Source organism: Labrus bergylta, chromosome 19 (assembly GCF_963930695.1).
Source record: "Labrus bergylta chromosome 19, fLabBer1.1, whole genome shotgun sequence".
NCBI classification, from domain to species: domain Eukaryota; kingdom Metazoa; phylum Chordata; class Actinopteri; order Labriformes; family Labridae; genus Labrus; species Labrus bergylta.
The window spans coordinates 22,707,177-22,719,676 of NC_089213.1; the positions used below are offsets into that span (position 1 = coordinate 22,707,177).

Genomic DNA, 12,500 nt, shown 5'->3' on the forward strand with positions numbered 1-12,500 from the left:
ATTTATAATTCCTCATTTATTCGAGGTGATATTAAAAAGGAAATAATCTTCAGAAAAGGTAAAGGGGTAATAATGGATATGAAGTGTCTAAAAATGTAAATTCTGGTTGGTGTTTTTTGTTTTGGATTTTGAAAATTAAAAAAAAATCAGAATCGAAAAAGACCAAGTACTTTGAGTTTTCTATTGTATCTTTTATCACAAGAAGTACACTGATTTACAAGAGCTTCAAGATACGTTAAAGCAATCCAAAACAAGCTAATTATTTTCCATTCAGCTTTCCACAATATTGCAGTTGTTGGAAAGCGAGAGAAAAAGTAGAGTAATCTTTGAATAATGTTCAATAAAGAACAAAGATATAATGATCGAGAGGTAAAGGAACAGTTGTATTGTTTGTTTCACAAATTACAATTCTCTTTCTAATTATCTTCCTATCTTATTTTTATTTGGTGTGCCTTAACATACTTTGAAACAAACAAAACCAGCTCTAACTCATGTCAGCAATCAAAAAATGTTCAGGAAAACTGGAAACAGAGAAATTGTTCAGCTTTTTTTTGTCTAAGAACTGACTTAACTTTGTGTAAACTTGACCTTTCCTTGTTTTCTAACAGTTGAATTCCCCCTTGAATTAACATACTTTAATCAAACTGCTTTGTTATCTTTTATAACTTGTTACTTTACGATTAATAACTTGTTTGATATCTTTTTACACATTTCATGCGGCTCCTGGCTCTTAATGACATGTAGCTAATGTCTTCCTTAACCCTTATCTCCTTGGCTTCACTGAAACACTGTTAATGCTTTCATGTTCCTGCTCAGGAGGAGGTGGAGGCTCTGCACCAGGTGACAAAGGGAGTAAGGAAGCAGGATATGGAGGATGCACTCGCTGCCAAGAGCCTGGCCGTGGAGGAGCTGAGTCGAGAGCTGGAAGAAATCCGGGCTGCTTTCGGCAAAGACGGAGTACAACAGGTAAACGTTTCATTACTTTGGTGAAGTCGGACAGCGGCGGGTGTTTGAGCATGTCTTCTTCTTTTCCTTTTCCTTAGCATACGATACGATCGATACCAAACGATACTAAACGATACCATACAATACGATCGATGCTTAAATATACGATTCTATATGATACCTAATCATACCATACACCTTAAAGGGACTTTTGTTGAGGACTCTGGTACTGCACACTTTCAGCTGCCTCTTCTTCCTCTTCATCATCTTCTTCTATAGAAAGAGAAAACAACAGGTTAGCCATCTTATTCTGTTAAACAGTATCTTGTGTTAAGAAAGGGGCAGGTATTATAAGTTTTCTTTTTCCTGCGTCTGTTTGCTCATGAACAGTGTTCCAGTATTATGAGAAAATATTTCTTGTTGTGTTTTACTGTGTTGAAACCATACACTGAACTGAGCAAATAAATCAAATATGAAATGAAATAGTAGGCATAACTTTACAACTCTAGAAAATACTACTTTTTTTTTTTTTTTTTTTTACTTCACCTGTCATTATTGTTTAAGTACAAAAAAAATGTTTTCTCTGATTTCTCCCTCATGGATTGCAAAGATATTTACTCGTTCTCTTTCATGGACTTTAAATCATAAATGAGGGGGCACAGATGGCCTAGCGGTTAGGCCCCATGTACGGTGGCTTTAGTCCTCCAACTTTGAATTGGACCTGTTGCTCCTTTTCGCACATGTCATTCCCCGTTCTGTCTCCCCAGTTTCTCTAGCCACTGTCTAACAATTTTTTTTTTAACCCAAAAAACTTGACTTGCGGATTCAATGACAATTTTCAATTTTACCACCTCATAATTTTCACATTATGAGGTGGTATAAGTAGTTGGTTAGTAATTTGTTCCTCCATCCTTAACGACCAGCAACATGTCATCTTTTTAACACTACAACCAGCATCACAGTTATAATTCAGTTTTTAAATCTCTGGTTTAGAAAATCATGTCGTGTCTTGTCTCTGTTTTAAAGCTGTCTGTCAAATAGTTGAACTTTTTGGTATTTCCCTCTCACAGCTGCAGGACTTCGAGGCTGCTCTGAAGCAGCGTGACGGGATCATCACCCAGCTCACATCCAACCTCCAGCAGGCTCGAGAAGAGAAAGACGAGATCATGAAAGAGTTCCTTGAGCTGACTGAGCAAAGCCAGAAACTTCAAATTCAGTTTCAGCAGGTGGGGAAGTCAAGTCTTAACAAGGTGTTCTGATCTCATGTTAGCTATTCAATCCTACACTACATGCCTTTAAAATCTTACTAATTAGCTTTAATTCTTGCTATTCATGAAATCAATTAGAAATTAAAATTGTGTGTGGGAAATAAATCACAGCTGCAGGCGGGGGAGACGCTAAGGAACACGAGCCATAGCAGCACTGCAGCGGACCTCCTGCAGTCCCGGCAGCAGCTCGTTCAGTACCAACAGCAGCTGGAGGAGATGAACATGGAGGTCAAGGAGCAGCAGGACCGGAGCAGTGAACAGCTGGAGCACATCAGCCAGCTCCAGCACGAGCTCAGGGAGATGGAGATGGTAAGAAGAAGCCTTGAATGGCTACACACTTCAGTGTGTTCTCATTGTTACCCCTGTTTTTCTAATAGTTGTTTTTTTCTTTGTAGTCAGGAAGAAGATCAGAAGAATCGCTCACACTGAGAATAGATGAAAAGGATCTGCTTATTGATGAACAAAAAACTGTTATTTTGAGTCTGGAGCAGACGCTGGCAGACTTCAGAACAGCGGAGGAGTCTTTTGCACGCACACTGGAAGAGAGGAACGGGCTCATTTTAAAGCAAACCTCAGTAATCGAAGAACACAAGCTGTCAGTCACCCTGCTCAGAGAAGAGGTCGCTCGTTTTGGACAGACTGCGGATGAGAGTGTGAGACACCAGTCGGATGAGAAAGATCTGATCATAGCGGAGAAAGAGAGGGTGATTTCAGAACGTGACTGCTCTCTCGCTCAGCTCAAGGATGAGCTGGATTCCTCAGCAAAACACCTGTTGGACTTCCAAGAGCAAATGTCTGCAAAAGAATCAGAACATAAAAGATGTACGGATGAGTTGGAGGGAACACGGTCCGACTTACGAAGCTGTAGAAGTGAAATCGAAAGTTTGAAATTGGAGTTGGAGAGAGAGCGGACAGAGTTTGAAAGCTGTAAGGACGAGCTCGCAGCCTCCAGACAGAAAGAGCGAATGTCATCTACTGAAATCATGCAGCTCATGGGCACAGTAGAAGACCTGCAGAAGCGTTGTCACCAGGGCAGTCTGTCCGAGGGCGAAAAAATGCAGGAAGAGACCGAAAGGAAGCTGGAACTTCTCAGGGCGGAGCTGGACGAGATGTACGGAGAGCAAATCGTCCACATGAAGAAGGAGCTTAATTTGCGGCACACGGCAGAAAAGGAGCAAATGACCGAGCGACACCGCACCGAGCTGGAGGCTCTGAAAGCACAGCAGCTTTCTCAAAGCTCCAAAGTCAGTGCCGAGGAGATGGGACGTCTCAACGCAAGGATTAAAGAGCTTCAAGACACGTTAAAGCAATCCAAAACAAAGCATGATAAAACCAGACACGAGCTCAGCCAAGTCGCCCAAGAGAAGGTCAGCCTTCAAGCAGAGGTGGAGAACCTTCTTCAGGATCTCCGTTCTGCCAAAGACAAAGTGGAGCAGGTCTCCCACGGTCTTATCTCTCAGGAAAGCCAAAAAGGTGAACTGCAGCGCCTTCAGGAGACTATCGACAATCTAAAAAGGGAGCTGTGGGACGCCCAGGAAGCGGCGCAGGAGGCGGAAGCAAAACACGAGTCGGAAATAACCAACTACAAGATCAAGCTGGAGATGCTGGAGAGGGAGAAGGTTGCCGTGCTTGATCGCATGGCCGAGTCACAGGAAGCAGAGCTGGAACGACTCAGGACGAAGCTTCTGTTCAGCCACGAGGAAGAGCTCACCACTCTGCGGGAGGAACTGCAAAGGGAGCATTTCCAGAACACAGAAAACCTTGTCAACGAAGCTGCTATCAAACAGGAGAGGGCGCTGGAAGAGCTGCGCGTTAGTTACAATGAGAAAATGTATTTGTTACAAAGGGAGAGTGCAAGTTCTGCCACGGAGCGAGACGAGCTTTTGCACCAAATAAACGGACTAAAAGAGGATCTGAAGCTTGCGTTGCACAGCTCCAAAGCTGACGAGCTGGTCCAGCAGCTTCAGGAGCTTCAGGTGGAGCTCGAGGAGCTGAGGAAGGGAGGGGAGAATCGAGGTCGAATGGAAAGAGAAATTCAGACATTACTGAAAAAGAAAGAGGAGATTGAAAAGGACTCGAAAGAGAAAGAACAAAGTTGGGAATTGGAAAAGGAGGCGTTGAAGGAGTCTAATGACACTTTGAGAGAAGAGCTGGACTCAAAAGTGTTGCAGATTGAAACGCTTACGGCAGACATCAATCAAACGCAGCAACAAGTGGCCAAGCTCGGTGATGAAATAGAAAAGCAGAGGACCACTTTCTCTTTTGCAGAGAAGAATTTCGAGGTGAACTATCAGGAGCTGAAGGAGGAGTACACTTGTCTCGTCGAGGCAAAGACGCAGCTTGAAGAGCGGATGCTGAGACAGACACTCGAGTTCGAGGTTAAAATTGCCAGCTTTCATTCACAGATTCGGGAGCTGGAGGAGAGCAGCAAAGACGGCAGAACAGGGGACGGGAATTCAGACGGTTTTGAACAATCCGCGATCGAAGAAAAAGATACCACGGAGCTGATGGAGAAGCTTAATGTTACTTTGGGTGAGAAGGAGAGCTTGGCTGGGAGGCTTTCTGAAGTTACAGAAAAACTGTTGTTTACTGAAAGAAGAGTGGAACAGCTTGAAGAAGAGCGGACGAAAATAAGAGCTGAAAGCGCAGAGGTCAGCGCCAAAAATAAAAGCCTAAGGAATGAGCTTGAAAAGGAGCAGAAGATTATGAGAGGGAAGACGAGGAGGCAGGATGCCCAGAGAAAGGTCCAGCAAGATGAGCAAGCTGTCGAGCCGGTTTGCTCTTTTGGGGATCATCAACTTCAGATTCAATCTTTCCAAGAGGAGATAAAGACTCTTCAATCCCTCTTACAGGCAGCGGAGTCAGAGAGAGACGGAATCCAGAAGAGCCTGGAGCTCCAGAGGCTTTTGCAGACTCCGTCCCTTGCAGCGGCAACAACAACAACTCAATCCACAGGGGAGGGACCTGTTGAAGGGCAATCCTCGCCGCAAAAGTCCACCGCCTCAGGGTCAAGCAGGCGCAGGAGAAGGCAGAGGTCGAAACAGGAGCGCAAAGCGGGCAGCGCTCTAGCAGACTGCAGAGAAGAAGGAACACAAAGGGAGGAGGAGGAGGAGGTGGCGGAGGAGGAAGAGAGAGCTACAAGTGCTGCAGAGCCGGAGATGCAGCCTCAGACGCAGAGCCAGGTTATGTCATGCTCACCGGAGAGGGCCGGCAAGGAGGACTCCACAGACGGGTACCAGGGAGACTACGTCGACAAAAAGGTAGGCGCTCGCATCATCTCCTGCACCACACAGTCTGATTAAATGACATGTTTGATTGAGTCATAGAAGGGGCTTTAAAAAAAACTGTGCCTTTAAAAAAAGCTTAGTTGAGATTGCATGAATGTCATGTTAAAATGAGTGCACTCATGTTTGATGTTGTTATTAACTTCATCTTAAATTCATGGAGTGCATTCACAGCAGCAATTGGCAAAAACAAACAAACAACTGAGGCATTTCTGCACTGACTGTTCTGTTTTCCTCTCTAGTGATGAACAGTCATGATTGCAAATTGCCTCAGTGTCTGAAGGCTTTACCTCAAAGGTAGCAATGAAAAGCACCAGCAGGCTGTCGTGTAGCAAATATCTGTATGTGGGTTTTTTTTAAGTTTGTGCAGAGAAAAAAGACACAGCCTGTTGCAGAGTCGAGACTCCCATCACTATTCTGCTTATTTCTACCTGTATAGAAGGAGAGATGTACAATATTTATAATGTGCTTTCATGTGATGCTGCTTGTCTTCAAACTGAATTTAATGTTGTTTTTGGATAAAACAAACAACTCAGAAAATATTCACCTGTAGAAGTGTGTACATTCTAGTTTCTGTCCATACTGCAGTGAGTGAAGGGTTTGAGGTGAGAGAGCCATTTTACCATCGTCACTTCTACGTCTGTGTCACTTCAAGCTGTGTCTCGATTACATGTACACCGGGACAAAGATTCTCGAGATGTTCATTGTTTGTCTAGCCATTTAATTCACATGTCTCAGGATGCTTTGTCACCTCCTGGGTTGGAAGGAAAGACACACATTTTAAACAAAAGTGTTATGCACTCGAACAAGATTTCTGAAGTGTTTGAAAGTCTTAAAAAATTAAAGTCAAATTTGGATAGCAGAATGACATTTTAAGTGCAAGACTGAAAATGTTGTTGCTGGTAATATATTTTTGTGTTGTTGGGTTTTTCTGTTTTATGTTAGCTAATACAAGAATGATTTATTGAAGTGTTGCAGTTTCTGTTTCATTCTTATCATTTATTCATGAGGTGGTTTAGTTTAATACTTTTACATCCTTTGGTGTTGTTTTTTGTACAATAAGTGTGGTGACTTTAAATAACAAACAAAACAACTTTTGCCAGGGACAGCCTGGCTGGCACCTCAGAAAACAAACAAATTAAATTAAAAGTCTTGCCACTAAAACTGTCACAACATGTTATGTTAAATGGAAACTTAAAGGAGGTTTTATTTTTCATCAGGTTTTGTGATTTGCACGTAATCACCAACATCTTAAAAAAGCAGAAAGAGTAGCTTAATGAACAATATCCAATATGTGTAAAAAAAAAAAAAAGAAAAGAAAAGCAAACTATATGATGTCCATTTTTGTTAATTAAAGAAAATCTACTGAAGAATAAATCAGACATCTCTACTCGATGTTTAGCCACTCCCCTCAGGAAGTGATGGTGCATTTTGTGTTTCTGCTAATCACTATCGTATGTGTCTGCATTTTGTGTCAGGGATAAAAACTACAGCATTTCTCTCTTATTTTTGCACTCTTATTAGGTGAGCAGACATGGGACGGGCCACCGCGTGCAGCCTCCCGGGCGTCAGGGTGCGGAGGAAGAGGGCGAGACAACCGAGCATGTAAATGTCATTTAAGTGCACATCCTGCCCTTTTGCTTTCCAGTGTCAGGAGATGCTTTGATACATCATGCTGTGTGATGTAAAGGTCAATAAAAAGGTGCTCATACGGCTGAAATTCAAAAGTAGAGTGCAAGAATAACTATTCTCATCCTAAACATTGCACTGTTCAGCCTGATAGATATAATGTAGTCATGCTTTGGTGCATGTTAATGAGGAATGACCAATATCGCCCTCTTAAGCTGCTCTGAGTTCAGTGAAATGTTTCAGTTTTATTACCCGGACATTACTGCTTAATGTCCAGCAGTGAGAAATAATATACAAAAACATACATAGTGCATTAAACTGTGCTCTCAGCAGACGTACAAAAGGAGTAAAACACTGTGAACTGTAAGAGCTGCCTCTAACTGGTATCAAAGCACAGCTGCAGTGTAACAGAAATGAAGAGAGGACGGTTTGACAACAAGTCAAACATTATGAAAGCTCTCACTTAAAGCAAAGCAGCCTCATAATGTCACACTCTCAGTTGCAACATAAAAAGATCCTCAGCAACGCCCCGAGGCAGCCTTCAAAACGAGAGAACATTTTTACTGCTGAACTGCAGAAGTTACTGTGGCAAAATGTTACGATTTAATATGAAAAAATACTCTTATAAATCTCAGTTAATATGCACTCTGAGCAGAATTTAAATTGTGCATGAAGTTCATCTTTTTATGTACTCTGCTTCTGTTTTGGTTTTCTTCAATTCATACAGTATTAATAATCTAAAGTAATTCAAAATATGTTCATTGAAAAGTCTGTGGTTATTCTAAGGTAGACGAGGCTTGCTACCCTTCTCTCTCTTATAGCGTCTTAATTCACACCTCAGAAAATATTCTAGTTAGGTAAAAAATGCTGAACTTGCCGAAAATCAATAAATCAATCTTTATTTGTAGAGCGCCAATTTATAATAAATGTTATGCTCGAGACACTTAAGCAGGTAAAAGAACATACTCAGGTAAAAGACCTTCCTGGAAAAGGCTTCCTTTCTTTTGTTTGTGTCGCTAGAAAATGAATTATTCTTGTATTAATTGTCCTTTAAGAGTTATTTTTAAAGGTTTTTATTGTTTATTTCATTGAGTAGTTTCCTCTTTATAAAGCGCTACAATCCTAAGTCCACTTGTGTCATTTTCATCATAGAGGTAATTAAGTTTTTCTTGTTAGTATGTGTGTTGCTGCTGTGTGGCTGTTCGGCCACAATAATCTCGTGTGCATGCTTAAAGCAGCTACATCTGAGAGGCGATGCGTTTGAAAAGGGCTCTCTTCACCACAGCGCTCAGATGTTGTTGGATGGGGGAGATTGTGTCATAACAAAGCGTTTTAAATACAGCCTTATTAAAATGTAGAGAGTACACTTAACAAACATCAGAGGTAGCAGAACAGCAATTTCAGAGTTGCGCGTAACCCTAATGAACGTGTGCTAATGCATAATGCATAATTAGAGCGTGAGGCCTCGCTGTCGGCCTTTTGTTCCCTGTTACAGAAGTGATAATATCAGAGCTCTCAGCCTGAACACAGAGGAGAGGGCCAGTGCTCCTGCTCTGCCATTAAAATAGGAGAGGTGGAATTATGTTATTTAATCATGCATCTCCTCGGATAAGCAGATGGATGTACCGCGCTGCATCATTTGATTCATGATGAGTTGTAAAGTGATATCTGTATCAGGCTGATTACAAGTTTTCCAAAATGTTCCAAAAGCTTTGTGTCACACATGTCATTTGATGTTATATTGCCTGACATTTTTTTGAAATAAAACAACAAAACTGTTTATTATTTGGGGGAAAAAAAAGCTCTGGCTCCCTGTGGTTAATTCCCACCATGTGAATGTGATGATCTTTCTTCTTCTTCTTGTGTTAAAGGGCGAGTGTAGGCTGCAGATGGAGGCCCAGCGCATCAGCCTCTCTCAGATCCACGCCGCCCAGCTCGAGCTGCTGCAGGAGGAGACCGACGCCCGCACCAGCTCGCTGCAGCTGAAACTGCAGAACCTAAAAGATCATGGCGACAAGGGTGGGTGAATGTGTGCTTTATTTTTATTTTTTTGCCTTTGTGTGCATGTAGTTGTGTTTTTAAAAAATGTATAAATCCTTGTTTTTGTGTGTTTGTCACGGGCTGTGTGGAACATCACAAAGACTCAAACTTCTCTCTTACAATACATCCCTGTTGTCTGCTTTTATTCTTCAGATGAGCCGAATGTCAAATACCACAATATGTTACAGGCTGTGTCAGAGGAATGCAGTGACATCATTCAGGTAATCTGTTGAACATAAACAGTCGAGATACGTATGCAAAGTTTTCTGAATGAATTTGTTTCCATGAGCTACAAAGAGACCTTAGCATTAAACTCTCGTCTCTGTCTGTTCTGTGTTTAGTGTTTTCAAAGGATTTTTGGTGAAGAGTTTTTGGAGAGTGTTGAGGGTCGGCCATCCTCCTCAGTGGAAAAACCAGAAACTAGTGAATCCACCTCCATTTTACTGGAGGCCAGAGGTAAGTCATATGTCTCTTATAGAAATAAAACAGTCATTACATGTAGTTTAACACATATTTAATTTGCTAGTAGCAACTCCAAAGGGCTTCTTAGTGATATTGCACTTTGACACCCTGGACACTTTACACTGTTTACATTATTCTATATATTTTTTTATTTTACTTTATATTCTATTTTACTGTATATATGTGTATTAGTAATTTGAGTGTTTATTGCATGGCCTTGTGGAACAGTCTTTACATTTCACTGCACATCTGTATGAGCATGTGACAAATGCAAATCTTGAATCTAATGGTTCATTCAAACCTAGCAGCACTTTTCACGTTTTCAAATAAAAGATCCCATGATCTTCAATGACATCACCTGAATATAATCTACATTTTTTTTAATGCTTTCTCTTTTGTAGAGCTCTACAGAGATCTTCAGCAGGTGCGGGAGAGGATTGAGCAGGAACATCTTCGGCTGTCGCAGCTCCAGACTCTGCTAAGAGCCGATGGAAACAAAGTAAAAACCTTCAGATTCAGAATTTTTTACAAATAAAGAACATTCCTATGATTTATTTTCCTCCATAGAGTTTTAGTTATTTGCTAACCTGAGACAGACTTTATAATTCCTTTAAACCAAAGAGTGGGCAAGATCCAGCTTATGAATGATTGTACTCTTTTCATTCGGCTCTTGCCACACTCTCTCTCATGGCTAACCACATAGATACATTGTGTTCTTTAATGCATATAGCAAATAAGTAAGTTTATCTTTGGGAGCCATGCTGTGCATCAAAACTCACAATTAACAGTTAAAAAAATCCCCAGACATTGAGATTTAAATAAAAATAAATGACAGGAGTGTAAACAACTTCCTGTTTAAAAATGTTGCCATCCTGTTTCTATCTTCACCTGCTCTTTTATTTTAACCATGCAACCAACCAATGCATGATGACTCAAACTTTTTCAAACAAACAAACTCAAACAAATTCCCACAATACATTTTTTTTTTTTTACTAAGAACCTTCTGATCAGAAAAGAAAACCAAATATGAAGTCAATCACTGAGCATGTATTGTACTGTATTATTTCCTGATAAAATACAATGTTAATATAATGTATGAAGCTGTATATTAATACTATGTGCAGTATAAACTATACTTAATGTTGTATAAATGCTACAGAGTCAGCACGCATTTGTTTGAGTATCTGAGCAAACGATCAGAAACCTTGTTGGTCTTCTAGATGATGAAGCTGCAGACAGCTTATGAGGAACTGAAGAGCAGCAGTGAGAGGGAGATCTCTGACCTGCGTGTGCAAGTGTCCAGCTTTGGCAGCCTGAGCAAAGGTAAATGTGACGTCAATGAAAAGCTAACGGGTCAAACACTGGTGTAAGAACTCTGAATCAGAGAGGTGAGAAAAAAGGAAAAGGACAAAAGTGCAATATTCTGATGCTTTTTGTGTGTTTGCCATTTGCTTCAGAGTTTGAGGTTACTATTAAACCTGAAGCCTTTCATTTTATTATAAACGGCTCCTGTGGACAGGTGCTGCAAATTAGCTTTTTGCTATAAACTCTAAGAGCAGTGCATCTGGGACTCGTGCATGGTTAAGTGTTACAGCACCAAGGTTACTGTATGTTCATGTCAAATAATTATTCCATGTATCTGCTTTCAGTTTGTGCTTTCACTGGTGTGAAAGGCAGAGTATAAGCACATAAGTCCCTTACTTTGATTTTTGTTATTCATGTATTCATCTAGATGTAAGATGGAAGTCTGAATGAAATGTACCTGCTAACCTGTCAACAAAGAGGCAGACATTTTTTGTTGTTGGCTCTCTGTTCAGCTCTTTCTTGCTCCTGTCATTTGTCAATTATCTGTTTTCCCCTCAAGCATGAACAGTTTCATGTAATTGATTGTGCTTTTGAACAATCTCCAGTTAAGCCAAGATGTAATCACGTTTCTCCTCCCGTATCTCTCTATCCAGATGTGGAGGAGCGTGCTGCTGCACCATCTACCAGCCTGAGCCAGGAAGTGCAAAGGCTGAAGGCAGAGGAGCAGAAGAAGCAGCTCCAGCTGGAGGAGAGTCACAGACAGGAAGTGGAGCGTCTCAGAGCTCACTACCAGCAGCAGGCCACAGAGACCGAGGAGCGGTACCTCACTGAGATCTTGGTGCTGCAGCAGCGACTGCAGGAGGTCACGGGGACCGACATCCACTTCAGGTGAGGACGCTGTGGAAACACATGACAGGCTACATCGTAATATTTACTCATACTGAATATATCCAGTCTTGGCAATTGAAATGTCTTTGTAGAAAGATATTAAACCCTTTTTAATTCAACAGAAAATGTAACAATATCTGAATTTGGGATGACATTATAAAGAAAAACTATATATACTCAAATAAGCTCCAGTGAAGCCAATTTTTTGTCAGACAGAACATTTTGTAATTTACGCTTGGCCCCGTTTTATTTTAGGAATGTCACAGCTATGATGGCAAATTACTTTTAAAGCAGAAAAAGCACTGGAACTCTTGTCACCTACACAGCACTCGTGTTTAGAGTCACTCTTCACAAGCTTCATCGATTGATCGATAAAGTCTTCGTATTAAAACCGCAGCACACTGAGTTAAATGATGTCATAACCGCTAATAAAAGCCGGTCTGTAGATCCTGTGCAACACTTGGAAAGCCACTAGACCCAGTTCAGTGAACATGCCAACAAACCCTCGACTGATGAATTATTCACCAGGTTATTTAAAGCATAATAAATGCCTTTAGTTAAGCCCACTAACCTTTAAAAAAAAAGGTGGCGTTTTGAGGGGCAACGATAATTTAATCTCTGAAGTGCTGAGTAGAAAAGAGAAGCATGTGACCTTTTTAAGCATGCGTCAACCAGTACG

The 12,500-nt window shown here is 41.1% G+C and overlaps 1 protein-coding gene across 7 annotated transcripts in view; it reads left to right on the forward strand.

The window, feature by feature from the left end:
- akap9 (A kinase (PRKA) anchor protein 9) overlaps positions 1-12,500 on the forward strand; it is a 67,025-nt gene that overhangs the window by 14,487 nt on the left and 40,038 nt on the right. For 6 of the 7 annotated variants that reach the window (XM_065948543.1, XM_065948541.1, XM_020655965.3 and 3 more), the window contains 11 exons: positions 817-966; positions 2,016-2,171; positions 2,325-2,522; positions 2,609-5,473; positions 7,022-7,102; positions 8,998-9,145; positions 9,320-9,387; positions 9,508-9,622; positions 10,030-10,127; positions 10,849-10,951; positions 11,587-11,821. In XM_065948543.1, coding sequence (XP_065804615.1) covers positions 817-966; positions 2,016-2,171; positions 2,325-2,522; positions 2,609-5,473; positions 7,022-7,102; positions 8,998-9,145; positions 9,320-9,387; positions 9,508-9,622; positions 10,030-10,127; positions 10,849-10,951; positions 11,587-11,821 — 4,217 coding nt within the window. The remainder of the gene's footprint in view (positions 1-816; positions 967-2,015; positions 2,172-2,324; positions 2,523-2,608; positions 5,474-7,021; positions 7,103-8,997; positions 9,146-9,319; positions 9,388-9,507; positions 9,623-10,029; positions 10,128-10,848; positions 10,952-11,586; positions 11,822-12,500) is intronic. The other variant, XM_065948546.1, reaches the window with a different exon arrangement.